This window comes from Excalfactoria chinensis, chromosome 19 (genome assembly GCF_039878825.1).
Source record: "Excalfactoria chinensis isolate bCotChi1 chromosome 19, bCotChi1.hap2, whole genome shotgun sequence".
Taxonomy (NCBI): domain Eukaryota; kingdom Metazoa; phylum Chordata; class Aves; order Galliformes; family Phasianidae; genus Excalfactoria; species Excalfactoria chinensis.
In genome coordinates, this window is record NC_092843.1 from 7883148 (window position 1) to 7909003 (window position 25856).

Consider the following 25856-nt stretch of genomic DNA (forward strand, 5'->3'; position numbering starts at 1 on the left):
CATTACCTTGGGATGGCGACAGCATCCCTGGACTGCCAGGCTAAACTGTATTCTCCACCTCGACATCTAGAAAGGCACTTCCCAGGCAGGCACTTTGAACCAGCCAGTCCAGATTGCCTGCAGCTGGGGCAGAGCTGTGTGCCTGTACAGCTGCCAGCCCCCACCAGGTGTGCTAGGAAGCAGTAACGTTAACCACCCACAGCAGCTGCCATCAGCTTCTTACCTGGGAGGCCATCCCCCATGGCAAAGCCATCCCTCAGCAGATGCTGGGTGTGACTGCAAGCACTGTGGGATCTCACAAAATGAAACTCACCTTCTGCAGTGAGAAGCAAGGAAGGACACTGCTGAACTCTGCAACCTCCAAACCACTGCACCTCCCAGCATCAAGATGCGTTGTGTCCTGTCCCTTACCTACACAGCAGCAAGGTGTAGTCCACGGCATCCACAGACTGTGTACATAAACCCAAGAGACTGGTTTTAAACCTCAGACCAGGAAGACTGATATCCTTGAACAACTATATGGTCCACAGATACGTATGCACTCACGAAGGCAATACTCTCAAGTTTAACACTGTTTTGTGCTGCCCCAGGAGTCAGTGCAGTCAGTGCCTTCATTTCTCTTCCTTTCAGAAAGCAGATACAGCCTGCTGCCCAAAAAATACCTGACCAATTGCAGGGTGCTCTGGTACCAGGTATGGATAAACTGCTCACGATTCACATCATTGCTCTGCTTGACTCGAATAATGAACTTGGCAGCATTTTGAAGAGGTTTAGTCTCTGCACAACAGGATGATTCCCAAGTTTTAGGAGCTTTCAACACACATGTGGGACCGAGCAGCTTCCCAAATCCACAGGGTAAATTCACTGCACCATGCAGACAACAGCTGTGAGTACCGCTGCTCCAACAGAGGCTCTCTAACAAGCAATTCATCACAAGGTTAAGGCCAGTTTTCAGCTCTTTCACAAAATTTGAGGTGGGAAAAAAAAAACCAATCCCAAAACCAGGAGATTTGAAGCTTGACCTTTATGTACCTATTGAAAAGCCATTGGGACCTCGCCTCACCTGCTTATCCCCCTGAGCTCTCTTCCAGCTCTACATCCCAAGAGGTCTAGAAATGAAGGCTCTTAGTCATCACAGTTTGATTAAGATGGCTTAAAATTTGAGCTTTAATTGAAATGGAAAGAAACATTCCAAAAAGATATAGGTCGTATAGATTTAACTGAATTACCAAATTTAGTTTCCATTGGAAGTTATTGCAAATACGAACATTAAATCATTAAGCACCAAATAGGAGAAAATTCAAGAAAGGATTCCATAATCATTCCATATCAGAAGGGACTGGACCAAATACTTTTGTAGGCAGTTATCCAAATGCATGACACAGTGACACATGGGCTCATTGGATGTAAAGACACATCTGAATCCACCTGAAAAAACCTGGGAGGCCCTGACTACATAATTTGCCTGGCAAGTATCTTCTCCACCAGCAATAAATCCCAACTCAATACATATCTAAAGTGATAAACGTTAGAGGGCACGTGCTTAAGAGTATTAAGTCAGCTTAAATTACTGGGGCAAAAAAAAAATAAATGTTTTCAGTTTGTGATACAAATAAATCTAAAAAGGAGCAAAAAAACCAAACAGAAACCAAACAAAAACCAAAACACAACAGTGAGAGAGAAAACCACTGCCACATGAATGCCAAATCCGTACTTCTTTTTCTTTTTTTTAACAGGTCTGTACAGCAACATAGCAAAGAATGCAGTGATCACAGCTCAAACCAGACAGCAACCTACGGGAATGCTAATCCTGTGTACACTACAGCAGAAACACTCCCATCTCCAGATGCTCCAAATACGTTGGCTATCCTAATGCACTCCAAACCAGTTCTACCTACAAAGGACATTTTGGTGTGAAAAAGTTTCTGTAAAGTTCCCTTTGTTTCCAGTGTTTTTCTTGTACAAAATATTACAATGTTTTTATATATATTTACATACTTGCACAGCTAGAAAAAATACAAATTACAATTAGGCTTGGCAATCGGTTCTTTTCTTTAAATACATGATATTTCAGAGCAAAATTGTAGTGGTTATGTATCCTGCTCTTCAAGCACTTCTTCCTTAAGCATATCAAGCGTAAAAAGCATGATCGCAGTGAGACGTGTCACAGTATGTGCAACAAATGCACCTCATCAACCTCCTGGCATCAAGAAGATAAAAGATGAATGCAATTTATGCACGTCAGTGGCACCATATAGAAAACTCCGTAAATGAACATTAAATTCCTGAATAACATTCATTAACTTCACAGGCAGAGCCTGTTTATAGAATAAAAAGGACAACCACTGTAACTTCCAGGAAAAGCAGACACCAACTTCATGGGGCACTATACATCTCCAACACAAATGTAGCCACAGCTAACATTCCAGGGGCATTTGGTAGCTTCAAGCAAGCCCCAGGATTTGAAAGGCTTTTGCCTTTTAAGTAGAGGCCAGGGAGAATTTTTTGCCTTAAAGCTACAGTATCTCTCATTATGGCTTTTAACACCCTGCCTTTCACTGAGATGAGGTATGTGTTTCTAGTGAAATGGTAACAGTTGAGCAAAACAGTTTTCAATGGACCACAAAACTCTGCAGGCAGGTGTAAACAGATCTTCTGTAAGAGGTTGCCAAACCGAATTGTAACAGTGCAAAACAGGATTATTTTTTTTTCCCCGTTAGGAAAATGTTGTCGAGGCATCCAGGACACCGCTAGTAGTTGTCAACCCACTGAGCAAATCCTCTTTCCACGAGAGTTCTGTTTATTGACACCACCTAAAGATAGAGGAAAAAAAGAATGAACAAACCACTAACAGGAAAGGCCACGTTCCAAATCAGCAGCGTGCATAATCAGAACTGAAACATGTTAAACAACAGCATGGCAGCATACCTCATCTCCCATCATACTCCACAACTGTATCAGTGGCAGACCTGTTGCACTGTCATAATTCGTGACCTGGAAACAGAAAACAGTGTGCAGCAATTTGGTCTCATTCATGATAGGTGCAAAGCCGGTGTTATTCACTGCATGGTACTCACTTCCTCAACCCATATGCTACATCAGAGGAATCAGCTGCTGCCACCACACAGCTCAGATACTGCTGGCAAGTTTACTTTATTTGCTCAAATCTCTGCCCTTGCCAGAATTACTGATGCCTTTGGGCACTGTGTTAAGCCAAAGGAAGCTGTAAAGCTATCACAAACACTATCAAGCTTCCCACTCATCTTATTTCAATTAGTTTACACTGATAGTTACAGCCACTATGAGAAGCACTACAAAAGAGGTAAAGTTCCCTACAGTAAGACCTAGTGCCGTGCATGGAAGCCTGTGAGCTCCACTAGAAGCCCTTCTTCTCTCACTAACCAGCCACAGCCCACATCTTCTACACCAGTGTGGCAGGAACACTCCAGGCTGGCAGGGCAGCACAGTGCTTTACCTGAACAGTCTGCTTTGGCTCCATAAGCCAATTTATGTATCCATCCTCACCATCTGCATCAGCTGACAAAAGGGATTCTTGCCCCTTTCTTTATGCAGCTCTTAGAGGCACACAGTCCCATGCAGTGGTGGTGCTATACAAGGATGCTACACAAGCCTGTTCTCAGGAGCTGAGGCTTCTCAACAAGAATCTTGCCCAGCAGCCAGGCTTACAGGTTCTGGACTTTGTTTCTGATTAACACACACTGTACTAGGGGTAGAGAGGATAAGAGTAGCAGTAAAATCATCAGCATGTCTTTTCCAGACAGCTCTCATGTACCTGTGCCAGCAGTGCTGCCCCTCTGGTCATCTCACTAACAGCAGCATCAGCTTCTGATGAAAAGTGATCCTCATCTTTGGAAAGAAAAGAACAGGAGAAAACAAGTGAGATATTCACAGGCTTTAAAGTCCAGAAGGCACCATTAATCTAATCTCGTCTGACCTCCCACATAAGTTAGGCCAGAGAGAATCCTCACCGATTGCTGCTGCAGGCATTTGCTGAAACCAGTCTATTAAGCTGGAGATCACAAGTATTACGCCTGCTGTGTTGCTGAAGGGAGAGGATGCAGTGCTTTTCAAAGCCACTAGCTAACTTCACGTGAACATGAGCGGTTGAGGAACGAGGAAGCTTTAAAGACAGAAGTGTTCTTTTGCAGTACCTCTGCCATTAATATTTTGATCCTAAATGAAGTAAGCTCAGGAGCCTCAGGCCTTTCCTGACCCTGCAGCGTGCAATGCTACAAATAGAAGCTCTGAAACGTTTCTCCCACAGGCTGGCTGGCACTTGAATGGTGCCAAGCGCACTCTGCAAGCACTGCAAATCTCACAACCTGCACAACTTACAGGGGTACTGCTGCTAACTCCACACACACGATGCAGCAGGAAACTCTCATGTCCCAGCCAATAAAATTAAAACCCACTCAGTGAAGATGAGACAGGACATGGCTTCATTTTGGAAGAAATCCGTTCATTTCCTACCTACGGGTTACAAAATAGTTTCTTCTTTGTGCTCCCCACCTTGAGATGATCACCAGAAACAAAGGAATTCCCTGCACCTCCAGAACACCAAAGGAGGCAGATTTCCTCAGGGCATGTGCAAACCCCTCACCTTCTGCTAGCAGCAGCATAAACCCTGCCACCCATCTACAGCCTTGGCAGAACCCACGCTGGAGTCCTGCCAGCCACAAGTTCCAGAGATTACAGCTCTGCCCAATGTTGTACCCCCCCTTCTGCACCCAGGGGGACAGGATTTTAGACACCAGTACAGGAAACATTGCTAGCAAGGCCAGAGTCTGCCACCAGGGGGTGAGAAGAAACACCTGAAAACACAGCAAGCATTTCTAGGCAGCAACTGACATCAGAGCGCTTGGAGGCAGTCTTTTCAAGGCATAACGTGCACATCAATCTTTTCAGCAGGAAAATATTTGGTATTTGTCTAGAAGACTGAAAACCAAGTTTGCATTTAGTTATACTATGTCTGAAGGCAGCAGAATCTTCACAGCTGCTTCAGTTACATCCTGCCAGTCCTGACATGCTGCTGTTCAGGAGAGTAATTCATTCTCACCCCTATATGGGAAAAAGCCTGGATACTTATTATCCTCCTCTTGAGTAAAACAGATTGTGTCACACCAGCAGATCCAGAAGAATAAAACATATTTTTTCCAATCCTTGATCTCATCACTTCAGAGGCTGCACTTGCAATAGGAGGGATAAAGTTTAGACAATCACTGCTTGCACACAGCTGGTGTGCATTTAAACCTGCAGGAGGAACACCAACGGTAGCTGAAGAGCTCCATTACCTGGAAGTGGCACCACATTGTCTAGTAAAACTTCTGCTCCTTGGAAAGGTAGTGTTACAAAATCAGACCTTAAGAAGAGAATCAGATCAAAATAAGAACATGGCTTCAAATTACTTCTGTGTTCTTTAAGGTGACATTGATTAACCAACTGCTCTAATAGGAACTCAGTTTATAAATGATAATGGAAAAAAAAGAACAACCAATCAAAAAGCAAACTATTCCACCAACAACCTAACTAGAAGCAATAAATTGTCTGCTTAACAGGCCAAGTCAGTTTGAGCTCCAAGCAAATATCAGCTCTATAACAGAGCCTCTGCTTCTTACCTCCAAGCCGTTGGGCACTCCTTCTAAAACAATCAAGTATTTAACAGGCTTGTATGCAGTTCCCCCAGCCAATGTGGATGGAGAACACAGAATCTGAATTTTAGTCCCACCTCATCCATTAATGGTACACTTGCTCAGTTTCCAAGCTGAAGTGGCCGAAGTTGCATGGCTTTTTTTGAATGAAAGTGGAGACAAATTGCAAGGGTTTACCACACACCCAACAAGTCCACAGCCACACTGCTGGGACAAACCATTTTACCATCTCCCACTTCAGTATTTCAATCTAGATGGATGCATTTTATGCTGATTGAAGCCAGATATTGCCTCAGGCTGTGGAAAAGAAACTACAGACCTGATTTGTCTGAGTGTGTCAATCTTTACTCTCTCATAACCTCCGTAGTCAACATATCTGATCTCCACTTCACCACTGTCTTTGAAGTAGCCAACAACTTGTGCCCGCCACCATGCCCCATCCAGGCCTGGAGCAGCACAGATGATACCAACTGCAAAGAACAAAAGTACAGAGAAGAGAGGCTCAGTATTAATAGATTTCTAGAAAACAGCACTTCACACCTTACTGGTACTGCACATTTACTAAGAGTCAACAGCATTTCCTACATTGCTTTTATTTTCTTTCACACCTCTCACATTCCCAGGTGAGAGGGCCTGCAGGTGAGACCAGCAATATGCATTCTACCACTAAATCTCAGCCACTACGATGCTGTTTTGTGCAAATATCCACTTCTTTTCCAGCCTCTGGTCACTAGCAGCCAGATCTGCTGTCTCCAACAAGGAAAGCAAGTGTTGATTACTCCTTCGCTGTTATGCACTTCACATTAAGTCCAAGTCACTTACCTTCCACAGGTGTTGGCAGGGTTGGAATTCCAGGTTGAGAATAGCAGACATACATCTGCTGGTCCAGGCTACGCAAGACATGGAAGGTGGGGTGCGTATGCTGCTGTAGAAACATGTGTCCAGCATTGACTTGGTTAGCCACAACCACTTCTACAGTGACTCCATCTGGGAGCATCAACTACCACAGGAAGGAAAGAAATACTCATCAGCTTTGCCTGTCACATAAGCTTCAGTTGCATTTAGAAACACTGTTTAATTCCTTGTTCCATGAGCAACTCCTAAAGCTAACAGCCACTGGTGGGAGAAAACCAGCATTCTGGTAGCTGGCTTCCAAAGGCTGCTATGGATCAGAACCAGAAAGATATCCAGCGTTACTCTACACTAAAGGAAATCAGATCTGTACAGATCCATGTACAGATTCTAGATGCCCAATGCAAGCAGTGTTTCTAAGCATCTTGTAGCAAGAGCAGCAAAAAAAAAGCAAAAAAATTAATCTATGAAACACTAATGTGTAAGCATTCCCCAATGCAATTAGGTACCATAATGCCACCAGAGCCAGCAAACCAGGGCTTACCCAGGAAGTTATAGGGAGGGAATGAAGCGCCAGCGATGGTGGAGGTGGAGCGTAGATGTTGGTGAGACTCAGCTCTTTGAACTTCTTGCCAATAAGGCTCAGTGCTTTTTCCACATGATGCTGGGAACCTGGAAGACACAAGTCCAGCACAGAGTCTGTTGCACAGATATTCTGAGGATATACATGTAGCTGTATTGATTCATGTAGGATACAAGAAACTTCCTAGGCTACATCAACAATTTCTAGAACTTTAAAGACTGGCCATTAAATCTGATGCTAGGGCCAACATGAGCAATGCAGGTTTCCAGGCCATCACTTCAACAGCATTAGGCTCCAGGATGACCTATTTCACAGAGTACTAGTAGATTTTTTTCAGCCACATTTAAGTCTAATTCCCACACAGTCAGAGTCCATTTGTCAACGCACATCCCCTGGCTCCTCCCTCAGCACTAAGTGATCCTCCAAAGGTGATGGTTACAAACTACAGCAGCTCAGGATGCTAAACTGCACTCTCACCTCCAGAATAGAGAGTTCACAAGCCAGGATACAGGTGACTTGGCACACACCTCTACTGTAACTGCACTGTCTGTGAGCAGAAAAGTTTCATAGAGCACTGGACTCATTAAGCCTGTAAAACTGCTTTAAATTCCTTGCCCATTGAACTACATCCCATAAGCTCAGACCATGAATAGACACATCTCACCTTCAATGTGACAGATTTGGAAGTCGTGGGAATAAGGTAGTGTTGAGATATAAATTTTGGCACCAGACGTTTGCTTCAGGAAGCTCACATACCTCCCTTGTTTGCCAATCAATCGGCCAACTAAATGCTTTACAAAAGAGATAAGAAAACAGTCAGGAACAGAAATGGATCAGACAATTCTGCTCTCCATGCCTTCTTTCACCCGCATTCCCACTTCCCAGCACACAAATGGCCAGGCAGGATGAGTACAAAGCAACATAGGACCAGTTTTGTTGGTCTGCGATTAGGCAGTTTGTACAGACACTGGTTCAGCGTGTACTGATCGTTTTAACACCTTCACATCTTGCAAAAAACATGAAAACAAAACTAAATGTGGTAAAGGCTACAGACAGCCTTCTTACAGCAAGTGAAAGAACATCTCCCAACCCAGACGTATTTTTGTTTTTAGGAGACTGTATTCAACATCCTACTTTACATTTTGAATAAAACGTGTCAGGTTTAGCACAAGCTAATTAGATTAAAAAGACAGTAAATCAGGCTATCACGTGCCAGAGCATACAGTCCTAAAGCAGCTGTGCAGTGTGCACTCAAGGCAACAGCATGCTTATCCGACAGCTGCTGTTTCACTTCACCGACTGTCAGCATGTAGGCCTGCTGGGGAACAGAACTGCAACAGCAACGATGTGTACAGCAGCCATGGGTGACCGCATACACAAAGTAGGAGAGAAGGGATGAATACGGTCCCCAAAACCATATCCTCTCTCTCAAATGCAAAAGAAAACTCATTATAAAGATAGATGCAAACTGCTCCACATAACAGCTCAGATCAGCATTCTGTTTGTGAGGAGTTTAGACAGGCTCATGTTATAACATAATCCTCCTATACAGTGAAAAAACAAATCCTCACCTGCTCTTAATAACCGTGTACCCTCAAACCATTCTAGAAACACTTTTGAAGCAGTGCACTAACGGGCTGGGGTGGAAGATAATGGGGAGTAAAGGGTTTAACACCCAACATTACCCTGGGTATAGACCTTACGTGCCTCTTGGTTACAGCTGTGTACAGGCTCTTCACTCCTGGTCAGTTGCAACAGGAGCTAAATGCTTAAATCCTTGTTTATTTGTCGATCTCCTTGGGACGGCACTGAGCCACTACCAGACTGCAAGAACCAGATGATCGCTATGTAGGGCAGGGCAAGAAGCACGATGGGCTGGTGGCTGGTTACCTTTGGAACCTCGATTTCCCAGATAGTGAGGTCGGACTTGCTGGATTCTCCTCCTGGCTTAGAGTTCTGGTGGGTCTCTGTCTTCCCCAGGGCACAGCCACTGTCCACAGAATCCATGCTGTTCACATCCGAACCTACAAAACACACACACACACACACACCAGCACTCCAATTACTCTCATTATCCACCCAACTACCACACACAACATCATCTTGCAGGCTGAGCTTTTCTTACATATAGTCATGTGACATGTTCCTGTACTGAGTTCTGCACCATTTCAGTACAGATTGGGCCCTGCCATGCACATTCTAAACAGTTTTCTTTTGTTCCTGGAGTACCTCTGGGAATACAACAGAAGGAAGCCAGAATTCAGCATAAGTCCTTCTAACAGGGTGACACCTTACACAGACAGGACACTGAAGTCACCACTACCAGCTGAATGGAAGCTATGGTAGCATCAACACAGAGCTACTGCTGTGGAAAGATACTCTGCATTTTCCCCATGGCTTACACAGTGCTCCTTGCAGGGAGGAACACAACCTATTTGTCTGCTTATCACATTCCTGGACAAACAAGGGTTGCAAAGTGAATCCTCAGCACACCCAAACTGCCTCTTGCCTTAACACCTCTTATGCCTGAAGAAACCCAGCACCAAAGCTGAGCTACGGTTTGTTCCCAAACTGTCAAGTCTGTATCAAGAAGGTTTCTCTTGGGAAGGGGAAAAACAAACAGCTTCCTTCAGGTCAGTGTATCACAAAGTTGATCCTTCCTGCAGATCAACATGCAGAAACATGAAGACCATCCAGTACAAGACCAAAAAGAAAAGTAACTGAACAGCTACTTTGCATTTGCTACATCTCAACTAGTAAAACAGCACAGATGCCAAGAAAGTCAGAAACAAACAGCACAGCTGCTTGACACAGATTCTCCAGACAAGAGGAGGACTGAAATCCCACAGCCAGGGTGTGAAGGTCAGCTGTAGGACCTCTTATCCAACAGTCACACTAACAGCTTTACCTGCTGTATCCTTCCTTCCCAGCCTTCAGCTTTAGCACAGAGCTTTCAGCTCTTGCTATTTATCAGCAGGCACCACAACCCGTTCTTACATCTTCCCATCACATCAGCACTGACAGCAAGGCAAAACCATTCTCTTCCCATAATTATTCTCACTAGTGAAGATGTTCTGCAGGTTTAATCCTTAATTCTTGGCAAACTCAACCCTTGTCTTGCAACAAGAAGCAACCCTACTATGCAGCAATTACAAAAGACATCCTGTCATTAAGAGCTGTTGGCGCCACAGGATCCTAAAGGATTTTAACACCCATCCCCAAGGTCACATGGGTCAACATTTGCTCAGACAGTTTTGTATTCTGCCAGACATGCATCATCCAGGATCTAGAAGGCAAAAACAACACACAGACAGATGGAGGAACTCCACAAGCATTGCTGCCTGTTGAGAATTCTTGGCGTGCACCTACCCTTCCAAGCAAAAAAGGCTTCAGGGTAATTGGTCTGCAACCAACAGATTTTATCAGGATTTATTAGAGCACTCCACTGGTTCACCCAGCAGCACCTCAGAAGCCTGCCCTGCAGCCTCCCTTCAGAAGCAACCCACAAATGGAGATAAGAACTCAGTGCTTACTAGAGGTTGCCTGAACTGGAGCAGAAACCATTTGCATTAGCAACTTTCAAACCATTAAGGTGTTCAACGCTTGGTCTATATCCAGTCACACCATATCATGGGGACAATCACATACTTTGCTTTAGGCAGCGAGCACTTTGCTGAAAGGGAATCAGCTTGTTCATCCCTTTGCAGCACATCACAGAACCCCATGATTTCACGATATGTTGAACATCCAGTGTTACTTTGGATACCCATCTGAACAAGGCTAAACATTCACCTGCTGGGAAAATGTTAAATACAAAAAGGAATTATCTGGATGTGTTGTGAAGCAAGGTGTTACTGCCCATGAAATGTTTGTTCACCATATTTTGTTAGAAGCTTTACAAACCCCTTACCCCCCGAGTGATCTCCATCCGTCTCTGCCACCCAGTTACCCTCATGGCGCGAATCCGAACCGTCTTCTTTCAGCATCCCATTACTGTATGGCACTTTGCTGTTTTCAGGTAGCTTCATGGTAGGTTTTTCACCTGGTTCTGAGCTCTGCTCAGCAGAAGTGTCTTGGGCTGCAGATGTGCTCAATAAGTCCGAATGCTGGCCTGATGCAACAGACAGCATTGTGTTCTGCAACAGGTCCTCCACACTTGTCCCACCTTCAGATGCACATGTGCTGCATCCAGAGTCCTCCACAATCAAGTGTGACTTTCCCAGTGACTCTCCGTGGCTTGCCACAAGAGTTCTGTCACCTCCTTGGGACTCACTGTGCACACAGTTCTTTTCCTGATGGTCTTGTGCATCTCTCTGAACCAGGCTGGATAAATGGCCAAGTGCTGAACAGCTGGAATATGTCACGCACTGATCGCATTCCTCTGTTGGCAGGGACATTGGTACTGCAGCATCACTCTTAAGTGCTGTGTTGTTATCCCCTCCTCCAGCTTCTGCCACAAGCAGCTCATCAGAAGAAACAGCGTTTGCTCTCTCCTGAGGTCTCTCAACTCGGCTGGCTGCAGCCTGGCAGATGCGACTGGACACATCGCTTACAGAACCAGACAGCACTTCCTCAGTTGCTGCCAAAATGACCTTGGAAATTATTTGTATTGCTACTTGCTCGATTTTCTCAACTTCTTCTTTGTCCAAACTCACTCCTCTGATCGTCTCTCTCTCCAGCTCATTTCCTTTTGCATGTGTGTCCTCCCCATGACACACAGGTACAGTACTGTCATTTGACTCGGATATCTTTTCTTCCCTACATTGCTCCAAACAGGCAGACTGCAAACTGTCTGATAACATCCTCACTGCAGAATCCTGGTGACTCAATACAACTTCATTAGTGAGAAGGGCTTGTGGGGTATCGGCTTCCTTCTCCAATCCCAAGTGAAGGGCTGTCACACAGCCAGTATCCGACAGCGCAATTTCTGGCATCTGGCTTTCCTTAGGGGGCTTAAATGAAGACTCATCTGACTGCTCTGCATTGCTGATCTCCTCCGCGATTCCAAAAGGCCCCTGTGTCAGCACCACCGATGCTGATGGGCACTTAGCTTGGTTTGCACTAGAGCCTGAATCCTCTTCAGGGCTGACTGCAGCACCGCTGCAACACTTAGCGCTCTTTGAGATCAGAGGGAGAGAAACACAAGCAGGGACGCTGCTTTCATCTTTAATTTCTAGTTTTTCACTGTCGTCCTCAATGGTGCTGGGCTGAGTTGTCCTTATTGCTGGGGCTGAAAGGTCCCGTGAGAAATCTAACCTCTCGCGAGTCTGACGCGTAAGAGAGGGTGTCATCAGCCCTGCCGGCAGCAGGGAGGTCGAGGTTTCATTCTCTGGGCGTTCCTCTTCTGGGGAGAGAGGCAGTCTTTGAGGAACACATGCTTCTGTTTTGGGTGGTGAGTCATTCTCTGGCAGTTCTTTCTGCTTCTCTTCCACAATGGCTATTGCTCGTCTCTTGTGATTGCTTGGATGCTTTTTTCTATGGGAATAGATCCACCAGCAGCCAAGAAGTGCCAGCACTCCAGGTATGGCGTATGGGAAGAAAGTGCGAAAGCGTAAAGCCATTTTACAAAGCCTCAGCAATTAATCCTAGAAAGGGAAACAAAAACGGTGTTAAAACAGTCACAGAAAAGGCAACGAGAAGTTTCACAAGTGCCTCGAGCTGTTTCCTTTAGCACAACAGGGCTGCTCTCCAGCTGCTTTAAATTCACATCTCTGCTCTGTCAGCAGACCTGAGACCACAACCCTCACCTAGCATAGGGATATCTGGACAGCTCTCACCAGTGCATTTATCCTGGCCAACAGCTTCACCTTCTTTCTCCTGACTTGCCCTTGCAGGTCAGTGCTACAGACAGGGCAGCATCCCGCACAGCACACTTCTCCCGCACCAGGCTGAGATCCCAGCACAGCTGCACTGCAAGCATTCGGCAGCTCAGAGTTGATACATCACAGGTCTCCCCTGCTCTCTTCTTTGAGATACAGCATCACACTCCCAAAAGCATTTCATAGGCTGACAAACACCACTGACTTACTACATTTGAGAGACTGAAGGAGAACTGCTTCACAACCCTCCTCACCCACATCACTGCAGGAGGGCAGCACGTGGCACACAGCCCATGCCAGCACTTCTGGAGGTGCAGAAGAGCACTGTGTAGCTAACCATTGTCTTATGCACAAAGCATCATGCCTGTCCTCATGATGATGCAAGGGTCTGCAACAGCCAGAAGTGCCTTGGAAAGATTTCACACTTTCCACCGGAAACCCAACACAGCTATAAAAACAAACACAACAAACCCAAACCGTATCCTTTCTCTTAACTAGCCAAGACCACCACAGGACGGGTATACATTAGAAACCAGGGGACAGTAAGTCCACTCAGAACCTGCAGATCCCTCCATGGCAAACATCAATCACTGGATTTGCAAGCTAAGCAGATGGGAGGGCTGACACTGATCTTATCGCCCATCTGTCTGCAGTGTGGTTTCTGCTAAAAGAACAGAGCTATATAAAGGGAGAACCACAGCACTAAATCAGGTTACGGCACTAAGACGGGCAAGTTCCCCTCTCTGGAAAAAGCAGCCCCCAAGCCAACAGGTGTCACAAGACCAGCTGGATGTGACCACACATCCGAGCAGGGAGGACAACATGGGCAGGAGAGAGTTACTCCACCCTGCTGCAGGACGATGCCAGGGATACCGCTAACAGAAGGTGCTGCAGGACCGGCTCTGATCCACAAGTGCCTGGCATGTCTCTGCAACCCGACCTCGATCACTCAGTGACTGACGAACAACATTTGCAAGCTTTCATGTGGCTACATGACCGGTGTAGAACAGCAAGGCCTGCAGTTGAAGATAACCTACAGAGACAGCAGCATGCCAAGATCCACAAAGCACCCTAGTGCCTGCAGAGGTAGCTACTGGATGCAATAAGCCAGTCATAGCATGCTTTCTGGGCTCTGAGAAGCGCATAAAGTGCTCAGCCAGTTAAAATGAGCTCTGAACACACAGAGCAGCCAAACCCCCAGTTTACCATGCGCTGATGACTCAGAAAGCCACCACCAACCCACAGGGCAAGGGCACCCAGGCCTTCCACTAAGGCAGCGGGTGGGCACTCCAGCAGAAGGCACAAGTAGAAGGCAGAGGGTTCTGTGTCAGCAGGGCAGCAGCTCTTTTATCCATGTTAGAAGGATCCCACTGCTCGTTCTCTGAAGCCTTTCAACTGGAATCATCCTACCACTCTAACTGAAAAACTGAACCTTGCAAAGTAAGACAGATAGTTTGCTTAGAGAAACGTTATTTCAGTTGCTTCAACTTCACAATACAACAGAGGGAGAACAAACAAAGCAGCCCTGAGCGTCCCTAACACCACAGGAACTCTGGCTGGGATAAGCTGCACAAAGCTCCTGGTGCATTATGGTGGACAGCAGGATGGTCTCAAAGCTTGCCTACACCATCTAAGTTACTGTCTTCGTGCCACCATTAACAAGCAGGAAGAGACTACATTCAGGGCTGCTCCAGCCAGGAACACCACTCAAGGTGTGTAGGCTTTGTGTCAGCTGGAGACAAGCACTTACAGATGGAGTATCTTGCCTTCACTCCCAGCAACAAAGGCCTTGTAAAACTTATTCAGCTGGTGTCCAAGAACATGATGTCATGAGTTCAGAGCTTCAGTCACTGCACACTGTTTCAGAAAGATGCTGTGAAAACTGAAGACATATCTACCCATCTGCACAGGGACAGCCAGCAGAGGGATGCACCCTGAATGCCTCAGCAGCAGCTCCTCATCACACCTGAAGCTCTGAGGTAGGGACAGCACAGCCAGGGCCGCACTGTGAGCATGCAGCCCTCCAGGGCCCAGCACAGCACATCATCCTCCTGCATCGCTCACTGCTCAGTTGTGGTCATGCAAAGACCAGAATCCAGGACACCAACACATTTCTAACATACCGAACAGAATACCTCTTAATTGCAGTTTCAGCCTTTGTTAAAAGGGGTTCTGTGGGTTTTTTAAGCACCGAAGCAACTTCAGAGCATGCTTTCATGTCTATAAATAGAGCAATAAGCAAGATGGCACTTTGCTTCTTTGCATCAGCATGCTGCTTGGATAAAGACAGACATCACTGTGCATTAATTCCACCACATTAATGAGTGTCCAGGTCACACAGGTGACTTGCGCACTCCCTGCTCTTAGCTAGGTAAGGGCACTTGCACCCTGCGTCCCCGCTGCTCTCTGAAGACAGGAGAACCCACACTGGGGATTTTCAGAGCAGCTGCCCTACTCTGTGCCACCACTGCTGCGATGCACACCTCCCTGCAGCCCAACTGGGTGCTCTGTCTGCCTGGCAGGGACATCACACCCACCATAAGCTCCAGCACTCCCAGTGAGTTACGGCAGCAGACCTGCAGGGCTCTCCTGCACTGCAGGCTGAGGCCCACGCTCTTGCTCTGCTCCAAACCCTGCCCTGAGAAGGGCAGGCAAGCTCCATACACCTCAGCTCAGCACCCAGAGCCAAACAGCATCACTTCAGACCTTCGGGGATGCCTCAATGAGCAGTTTCAAGTAGTAAAGATTAGAAATACGTTTTAACACCCCCTGAACAGCAATACCTGTCCAGCAGAACCCACCTGGATAGAGATCTCGCTTCTTAGAAGCTCAGCCTCAAAGTCTGTCCTATACCCACATAAACTGCCTTGGTGAACAGCTGCTACCCTTGAACTTCTGCTAGTTGCAAGCTGCCTGTCCCTGCAGGAAGCACACCGGCTCTTCCCTGCCCAGCTCTGCTGGCACCACACTGCAGCCGCTCTCCCCGCTCACCATCCCTGCAGGGCTGATGTGCCTTTCCTTAAGGAAAGCTGGAACACAAACCAAACCGCTGCCCGCCTCCCACAGCAGCCTCACCTCCGAGCGCTCACAGTTTACATTTTCCTGGAGCAGGAATTAAAGCAAAACACGACATGCCTGACAATACCCACACACAACAGACTTCCCTCCAACCAGGTTATGACTTCTATAAATGAGCAACACAAATAAGACCTGTTTTCAGGAGATAGCAGCCACAGAAGCGGGAACCACCCACTGAAAGAGTATTATCTGGTTCCCTTTGAGAAGCGTAATATTTCTTAGAGAAGAATCAACAATCAGGGCAGTCTGTTGGCGATGCTTAGTCTGTCTCCACTGGAAAAAAAAGAAGATTATCAGAGCAAGTGTTCCACCTGCAGCTTCCAAGTACAACCCTCCCAGTCTTCAGGAGGAGCTGGGCAACAAAAACATGCCTCCCTTCAGCTCTCAGCATTCAGGTCCCAGACAAGACAATATTAGCTGTGTTTTTCATTCCTTTTCCTCCAGCCACGCTCACAACTTCAGCTGAGCCGGCTCACTCACCAGCCTCACCTCCTGGTTCAATGCAGATACGAGTTAAGAAACACAGCAACACCTCCCGTTCCTCATGAATGAGGCTTTTAATTGTTCTGTGCAGAAGCTGCGCGCACTGGGCACTTCTGATTTGTTGTGCACGAGTCACCCCCTTGCAGTCAGGTGGCAGAGCTCATAGCTGGGAACACCATTTTGGTGAGTGTGCTCTGGATTTGGAATCGAGGTGAAAAAATCACTCAGTTTGTGCAGTAATTTGGATTTTGTTTGGAGGTTTTTTTGTCACTGTTTGCTTTTGAACTTGGTCACTGGAAAGCCTGCACACTGCTAAGACAAAGGTTTGCATGCATCCTCTGCAGTACAATGGGGCATTGTGAGCCACTGCTGCTGCTTGTCTGCTGTCCACTTAAGTTTGTTGTAATTAATGCAGAACCACCCCACAAGCTGTCTCATACGACAAGCTCTAATTAAAGTAGCTCACAAGAGCCCATTCCCAGCAAGCTCCCCCATACCAGACAGTCCCATTATGACCCATCCCTACAGAGCTGCACAGACAACAGTCCCATGCAGATCTGCAGCGCAGCAGAGAGCAGCAGGATGCCCTACAGGGCTGGGCCTGGCAGACCGAACACTTCCAAGAGTTATTTTGAACAGTACAATCATTAAAGAAAACAATCTTTACTCTTCCGTGATATTTAAATCAGAGGGAACTGGCAGTTCGGCTGAGCGCTCCTTGGGAAGCCCATTTCATTTCTGGTTTGCTGCTGGTCTCGTTCCTGCGAGCGCTGCGTTCTGCTCCCAGGGAGCCGCAGCCAGAAGGGCCGTGAATGCCCCACACTGGGCTGGCGGCTGCCACAGCCCCAGGGAGCAGCAGGGAGGACCCTGGCTGCACATGGCTGACCAAAGGCTGCTCCGCTGGACCGAGCTGCAGAAGGTGCTAGGATGTACACCTCCTTCATCTCCCGAATGAGAGTTCCCAAAGTCGCATCCGTTTTCCAACACGTTCCTGAGTGTCAGAGCCCCCTCCCCACTGCTCGTCTGACCATTTGGGCACACGGGGGGCAACGGGACCATTTACACACACAAGGCTGAGTGCTGTGGCCTCCCCTGCCAGCAGCAGGGCACAAGATGGCAGTTTGTCAAGTCACATGGCCCTGAGCACTGCCAGAGCAGAGGGGCCCAGCACTGCAGCCCTCACAGCGTGAGGAGCCCGTGGGGGAAGCTCAGCAGCTCCAGAAGCTCAGCCCAGAGGTGATCAGTGTGCCAGCACCAGAGGCAGCACCAAGCACTTGTGCCTGGGTCCGTTCTACCTGCACCAAGAGGAGCCATGGCACAACAGAACTCACACCATCGGCATCTCAGGAGTCCGCTCTGAACATCACAGCGCACACCAAGGCCCAGCCATGCAGCTCCCTGCTGAGCGCTGCCCTGGGGAGGGATCAGGACAGCAGGGAAGGCAGCAGGCAGCAATCCAGGTCACATTCTGACTTGATTTATGGAGAACTCCTGGCGAGGACCTGGGAGATGAGGACAAGGATGGGCACATGTGTTCACCTACCTTAAAAAAGAAAAAAAAAAAAGAAAGAAAAAGCTGAGGACAGTCAGCTCGTTCTACTGGTTTGCAATAGGGATCCAAGGAAGCCACCTTGCTTTTCCAGCCAGGCCAAGCAATCCTTCAGTGCACGCATCCTTATAAGGTTAGAAATGTTTGCAGGACGAGCTTTGCAGGGACGCCAGACAGCTCATTCCTAAGGCCTGAGAGGGGAGCACGGCCATCCCTGGAGCACAGGAAGGCGCACTGGGGGCACTGCCCCACAGCCCGGCCCCTCACACAGCACTACGGGGTCCCACCCAGAGCCTACCAGCAGGATGAGACACAGCTGGAGCTCAGCACCGCCCTGACCAGAGCAAGCAGGCAGCTACATTGAAGTACGGCTTTCCCAGCGAGGCCGGGACACCCCCCAGCAAGCCCTGCAGTTAGCGATACAGCAGTTGGGAAATGAATACTATCTGGGTGAAAGAGAACTGGGCAAGGCTGCCTTGGTTAAAGCTGCAAGGGTACACGTGGCCTCTTAAAACTTTCCATACCAAAAATAACCTGCAGCACACACTGCCTCATAGGACACAGATGAACAAGAGTAGACAAAAAACTAAAGAACTGGAAGCCCTACAAGCAAGAACAGAGGAACTGCTGCACAGGAACAGCCCAGAGATGGGAAACCCAAGCTGCAGCGACCTGCCTCCCCACCAGTGCCCAGCTGCCTCTGTGGGAGGCTGCAGGTCAGGCTGCAGTGAGTGGTGCCCAACACGGACCTCACAGGATGGGCCACGAAGCTGCAGCCATCTGCCACACCCCCACCAGCCTTGTGTCACCCACCCAAGGCACCAAGCAGCTGCAGGACATCACAGCATTTCAGACTCCTGCCCGTCCCACCCTGTCCTCCCAGGGCAGAGTACCAGTCAGAAAGAACACCGAGAGCAGAGCGCTCAGGAGATGTGACTCAGAAACAGCAAGGATCCGATGGCAGGCAGATCTCAGACATGATGGAATGTACTTTAAAAAATAAGTCAACAGGTGAGTTTCTCTATACTTAATTAAAGTGTTCTGCAGCAATTCCTGTCACTAACATCAGCACTGGGAGACAAGAGCAGCAGGGGATGCTCCGGAGGCAACACCTCCCTTCACCAACTACACAGCTTACAAAGCTGCCTTTCCTGCAGATGGAAGCTATTAACAAAGCCACTCTACAACCTTCAAGTATTAAAAACCCAAGTCCTAGCTGCAGAGGGGTTATTACAACAAGCAAGGGCTGGAAAAGTTGGTTGTCGTAGAACTAAACTAGCACTCTGGAACATGAAACACTAACACCAGGCTGCCTTTTATCTCAGAGATAAAGACTACTTTTGGTGTAATCAGCTCCACTGATGTTCCTACAACAGCTAACTCCCTTCCTCTGCAGCTGAAGCTACTGTGCTGACAGCCCAACTTTAATCACTGCTTCATCCTACAGCTCTGCTTCTGTGCCTTCTGCCCCACCGAGGAGCCTGAGATTGGAGCGGCAGATCTGCTCAGCTCCAGCTGCATCACTTTGAGGCCCAAAGCAAGGCTCACAGCCGTTTGTATGGACATACTTGCAAGCAGAGGTTTACAATGAAAGTATCAGTTTCGCCAAACAATATGGTTTTTTTTGTAGACGTCTCAAATCACAAAGCAGCTCATGCATACACAACCATCCAGCACCAGCAGCCATCCTTGCCTGCATTGCTGCATGGATTAATATGAGGCCCTGAGCTGATTCCACCTGCTATGCAACAAGCCACAGGTTACTCTATGTAACTAACAGTAACCCTAACAGATTATCAAGCTCCTTACTGCACTTGGTACCTTTCTGCTCCCTTGTTTCATTATTCAGCTTCCTCAGCCACGCTGGTGCCTTGCTGGGAGCCCTCTGTCACAGAGAAGGCCAAGATCAACTTGCTGCTTTACCAGAAAGGTGAACTCCAGAAGCAGCTCCTGCACCACTCCATCAGTACCGCCTTTACTCTTCTCCTCTCAAACGTTTCAGCAAGTTTTCCAGTTTGAGTCTGCTTCTGAAGCAGAGCCAGAACAAACGTTCTGTTGCTTCGAGCTAGCCAGAAGTTTAGCACACTGGCCAGGGGCCGCATAACCTTTCCATTATTGTTTGGCTTCAGACAGCAGAGAAAGCCCCTGGATTCGAGCTACCCACCCCTGTGCACAGATATCTCCTCCAGGAGCAGCACCACTCCGTGCTCCCCCACCTACAGCTTCACGCAGCCCAGCCGTGCTGATGACTCATCTCCAGGTGGGCAGCAGCCAGCATGGCCATGCTATGTCCCCACTGCGTGGCCCACATTGCACCAGGGGCAACTCAATGGTTTCAAAAGCATTTTCCATAAAATACTGAAGAGAATCTCTCCTTGGTAGTACAGGGAAAGCTGCTTTGATTTCCTTTACAATTTACTAACATATAATCATTTTAAAAAAGATTTTTATCATCTTTCCTTCTTTCTGCATTGTTACCCAGCTTGGAAATCACTTCCCTGGACTTCAGAACAAACACATCCAACACATATGTGCCTTGAATTTGCTTCTACATCAATACAAAACTCAGCCTTGCTATGGGCAACATTAGTGTCCACTGCAGGTGTGGCTTACAGTTGAAAATCTAAGCAACTGAGTGAAGCAGAATGCGTGGCACACACGCTGATTTCCAAAACCCCGACACACACAACACCCAGGAGCAGAGACTAAACTAACCAACAGCTTCCACTGTGCTCTGCACAACACACAACAAAACAGACCTGAATTTTCAAGGAGACAGAACGGGGAGGTTCACATCACGGCGCTGATAGTGCTGTAGGAGGCAGCGGGGGACCAAGCAGGGATGTGGAGAGCAGCGCCAGACCCGCACCTGGTGCTCACCGCAACGAGACCTTGACAGAACACACTTCTCAAAACAAAACCGGGCTAAAACAGAACAGCAAGAAGTGGTGTTGCTCAGCAGGAAACTGTGTGCCTAGGGCTCAGCTCACTGCAAATAAACCTGAGAAGCGTGTGGAAGGATATTGAACATCTGTTGTAAAAAGCACTCCATAGTCACCTACACTGAGAAGGAGCAGCAAAGGTTTCAGCACAATACTTAAACCAAACAAGCAGGAAGATGACTTTTATGCATTAATAAGCCTGCTACAAGAAGTTATACAACATACTTGAGACCTAATCAGAGAGACGAGCTTCACTTTGATCTATATTACAGGAGCAGCTACAAGCCCTCGCCCCAACTGTGCTGGGGGCTGTTCTCATGCACAGGACGGCTCCCCCAGACCACAGCCCACTGCTGGGGGCAGCTCACACAACAACCTTCCTGCAGCCAGTCCGAGCTGCACACACACAAGGAGCAGAAAGAGGTACTGCGAGCAGACAGACAGGAGCCCACCCTGCTTACCAGCCAGCAAACAGGGCACTATATGCTATTCCTTCAAAATACTTGGAGCTGTGATGTGAAAACTTCTTTCCTGCAACCCCAAACACCATACTTGTCCTTATCCCCACAATTCAACAGGAAACTGAACAAATCCCAAGCTCACAAACAGAAGAGGCTCCTCATTAAGGAAAGGGGAAAAAACACACGATCACACTCTTGACTTTTATAGAGAGATTTTTCTCTCCAATCCTTGTTCCAGAGACTTCAGGCTTCCAAATCACTGATACATCCCCAAGCGCAGCTAAAGCCCCGGTATGAGAGGCACATGCAGACCATGAGCTCTTGCTAGGAACTGCTGCTATTTATACCTAGGGAGCCCAAACCAGCTAGAGCACATGGGAAGTTTCTCATCCTCATTGCCAGGTGGCAGCAGAGGTCACAGGCAGATCTCCTAAGGACCTCTTCAAGGTCTACAAGCACAGATTTGTTTGCTGAAGAACGATTTAAAACAATCTCTTTGAATCTCTCTCTCTCTCTCTCAGCTCACCTTTGCTAACAGCAATGCATGGGGCCCTCGCGTGCTGAGCAACAAAGCAGAGCAACAGCTGAAGAGATCATGTGCAGAAGCAGTGACTGACACGGAAACACACCACCTCCTGCAACCCCTGCAAGGAGCAAACCCAACAGCCTGACCTTCCAGCAGCACAGTCGTGCTGAACAGCACAGCCTCCTGCAGACACCTCAAGGTGGTTGAAGTTGGCAGCTTCAGGTTCCGCCAGCCATTTGTGTGAAGCGTTCCACAGAAGCGCCGTAGTCAGGGATCAGGATTTTAGAAAGCCAGTCATTAGATCCGAAATATTACATGATCAGAAATAATTAATGGTTTTTAATGACTTACAGACGTTGCTAAGGGCACCTGGGGACACCAAACCTGAGCTCACCGTCCCTCTGGACAGCAGAAATATCTTAAATAACTTTTTCACATCAGTTAAGCACACACAAAAGACAAGAGCCATAGAGCCACAAGGGCCCTGTGGCAGGTGGGGGTTTGGAGCTTCATGATCCTTGAGGCCCCTCCCAACCTGGGCCATTCTGTGATAAGCAGAGCACGTTATTTTAGAGCATCATGCTCATGTAGCTCTGCTGCTGCACAAACACACTCGGTCTCCATTATGCCCCAAGTCAGCCTGCAGTGCTTCCAAAGTGAGCTTGAGTCTCAACACAGCAGCCAGCAGCTCTGAACACGGAGCAGCTTTGCCTGCAGCCCTCATGTTGCTGTCATTGACTCCCAGGGAACCTGTGGGGGCTCAGAGTCCACAGACTGACGGGTCTGACCCTCAGGTACCGCCCCACACACCGTGTGTGGTGAGGGGAATTCCTGGTCTCACCCCGTGCAATGGGGAGCAGCTACCTTTACCCCAAGGCTTTCAGGGCAGCTGATGAAAGAGAGGGAAGCTCTGTATGCAAGCACCCCAGCACATCTCCAGAGCTTTAAGGAATGCAGTTCCTCCAGTGGGTATTTAAGCTTGGCATGACTAACAAGAGCAAACCTAAATAAGGAGCAGCCACCAGAGTGTACAAAAAATGGGTTCCTGCAGCACTGTCCCATACAGATCTCCAACAGCATCAGGTGTCTCACGTCCAACAGCCACCAGCCCCTGCACAGGAGCTGCTGAGTCCTTCAGGAGCTCTACAAAGCACTGGGAGCGGCAGGTGCCGGGCGAGCAGCAAGCAAATGATGCATTAAGGCAGCTTCTACTGAGAGCCAAGCACAGTTTGAGTCCTACAGGTTTCTCACTCCCTTTCACTTACTAAAACTCGAGTTGTCTTCAGTGCAGCAGGCAGCACACACAAGCAAACCAATCAGACAAGAACGACGCTGTGAAATGAAGGCGTGCAGAGAGCAGCGCTGCCTTCATGCTGAAGGGATGACGGACACCGGCCGGCGCCGGGCACACCGCGCTGCTTCACCCAGGAAGCTCGTTACAGACCGCGGAGTTCAGCAGCCGAACCGCGTCCCACGGGGCCCTCCGGCGGAGGGGCGGGCGGAGCCCAGCGCAGCTCCGCGGCTCCCGGCCCGGCCTCCGTCCCGGCACATGCTCAGTAGATCATTCACAGACCAAGTAAACACGGGAAAAATAAAGTTGCTTCTCTTGCTACAACTTTCCCCAGCAACGAGCCGTTTCCTTTCACCTGAGACAAAGTCCACAGCGGCTCTGATAACGCTCCCCGGCCTTACCAAGGCAGCTCACGGCCCTGCAAACGGCGAGCGGCCGCGCGCCCGCCAACCGCCCCCCGACAGACGGATCCGCTGCGGCGGGAGCAGCTCCCGGCCGGTGCCAGCAATTGTGCCGAGGCCGCCCGCACCGGGACATCGCCGAGCTGCGGAAGGCGGCACGGCACAGCCCGGTAAGCGGGACCTGCCTCCGGTACGAGGCGGGGAAGCGGCGCGGGAGCCTGAAGAGAGCGGGACGGTTCGAGCGCGGCTCCGCGAGCAGCGACCAGCCGGACCGTAACCGCTGCGGAGCGCAAAACAAACCAACGAACCCACGAGCGGAGGCGCACGCGCTGCACCGGGCGGCAGTTGTTGAGCGGCAGCTGAGCGGCAATGCCCGCAGCACGGCCAGGCCCCGCCGCCTCACGCCGCAGGTCGGCAGCAGCTCGGCCTCAGCCCCGCCGCGATCCCGCAGCACGCGCGGCACCGCCCGCCCTCAGCCGACAGCGGCCGCCTCGCGGAGCCGATCGCCACGCGGCCCAGAGCGGCCCCGGGGGGCTCCGCCGTCCCGCCGGGTGACCTCCAGGCCGGGCCGCCGGCGCTGACCTTGGGCTCGGCGCGGCCGTGCGGGACCCTCCGCGGCCCCCCCAGAGCGCGACGAGCGGCGGCGCGCCGGGGCGGGCGGCGGGCGCGGACCCTCCCCCGGTACCAGCGGAACGGCAGAAGCGCCGGGCCCGAGGCCGAGAGCTGACAGCTCGGGCCGCGGAGCTCCCGGGCGACGGGGACCCGGCTACGCGCGGTACTTACGGACGGTCCGGCACGGCGCTGCCCCCTCCCGGCGCCGGAGACCCGAACCGGTCCCGATCCCACCCGCCGACCCACGTGCCGCCCGGCCGGGCCGCCGCGCTGGGACACGCACCGCGCCCCGCCCGCGAGCCACGCCCCTCTCGCGAGAGCGGCACCTCCCGCCGGGACCGCCCCCCCCTCCACCCGCGCCGAGCATGCGCACTGCGTCCCAACGGCGCCCGCGGGGCGCCACAACGGCCGCGCCCGCCCCGCCCCGCCGTGAGGAGCATCGCGGCCCCGCCCCGCCCCAGCCCTTCCCGCTCGGATCTGTCCGTCCTCCCGCCGTGCCGCTCCGCGCTCAGCCCCGCGCTGCCGAGCGCCGTTCGGCGGAGAGCACGGAGCTCGTCGGGGCCGGTAATGCCGCGCTGCGGGCCGCGGGCGCTCCGCTTTCGTTCCGGCGTGAGGTGGCGGCGTTGCCCGCAGCGCTGCGCGGCCCCGGCCCTGTCAGCGGAAAAGTTTGGGGTGACGCTGCGGGCAGTTGCGGCTCCTGATGGTGAGGAGTTCATTTAGAGAAGGTCGCGGCGTGTGTGTGTGTCATTGTAACCGTTCCTACAATTGGCTTTTTTTCTTTCTTTTTTTTTTAAACTTCTGCCTTTGTTGTGAATTACAGCCCTACCAGAACATCTCACTACAGCCCTACCATAACATCTCACTACAGCCCTACCATTAACATCTCCAACAGCATTGAGAAGTAAGAAGGCCAACAGGAGCTTTCTTGCAGACTTGCTTTGCAGGGCATTTCATCACTGCAGTGCGATAGCAGGGTGCTGGCTTTCAGTGTGAGCCCGCTTTCATCTCTCTGAACCCGCACTGTTTTGTGCTGGCTGCGTGTCGCTCTGAGTGCAGAGCAGCGTGGCCAGGTGTCAGCTGCAGTTACAAAGGGGGCAGCGGTAATTTTTCCTTTTCCAGCACTGAAACCAATGACAGCCCTGGCTGGAAAGGGACCAGAGCAGAATTGCACCTGGGGGAAAAGATCCCATCCAGCTTTCCAAAGGACGTGATACGCAGAGCTGGTGACAGCCCCTCCTCCTTCCAAGAGCAGTAATTCAGCTCACAGAAATTCAGCAGCCAAATATTTGGAAGAAACGTGTAAGTTTCTTCTTGTTTTGTTGTCCTGCCCCTGCCAGCCCCTGGCCTCACTTGTGTTTGTACGGTGGGGCCTTTATTCCTTCCTATGCTTTGTGCTGCTTTTAAGCAGGCTCCTTTGGCTCACCACCACTCTGCTGTTTCTGCCCCATGTTCAGTCTGTCTATAGACAGTTGGGTGGCTCTCACACACTGCAGAACGCTGCACATGCTCTCACTGTAAGGAGAGCTGGAAGAACCAGCAAAAAGGGAAAACAACCCTGGCTGATATTGCAGGGAAAGGGAGGGCAGAGCC

General features: G+C 49.6%; 1 protein-coding gene across 2 annotated transcripts; it reads right to left on the reverse strand.

Annotated features, from left to right (window-relative positions):
* Window positions 1–1140: 1140 nt before the first annotated feature.
* AKAP1 (A-kinase anchoring protein 1) lies at window positions 1141–24600 on the reverse strand. Of its 2 annotated transcripts, none has more exons than XM_072353586.1 (11): window positions 24550–24600; window positions 11015–12689; window positions 8995–9128; window positions 7769–7895; window positions 7066–7193; window positions 6492–6669; window positions 5989–6139; window positions 5313–5380; window positions 3794–3867; window positions 2929–2994; window positions 1141–2813 (listed from the first exon to the last, which is right to left on the reverse strand). In XM_072353586.1, the coding sequence occupies exons 2-11, from the start codon at window positions 12663–12665 to the stop codon at window positions 2751–2753; spliced, it is 2640 nt and encodes an 879-aa protein (XP_072209687.1). In that variant the 5' UTR covers window positions 12666–12689; window positions 24550–24600; the 3' UTR covers window positions 1141–2750. The 2 variants fall into 2 exon arrangements, with proteins under 2 accessions (XP_072209687.1, XP_072209686.1); XM_072353585.1 differs by having other exon boundaries at window positions 24438–24573.
* Window positions 24601–25856: the final 1256 nt, after the last annotated feature.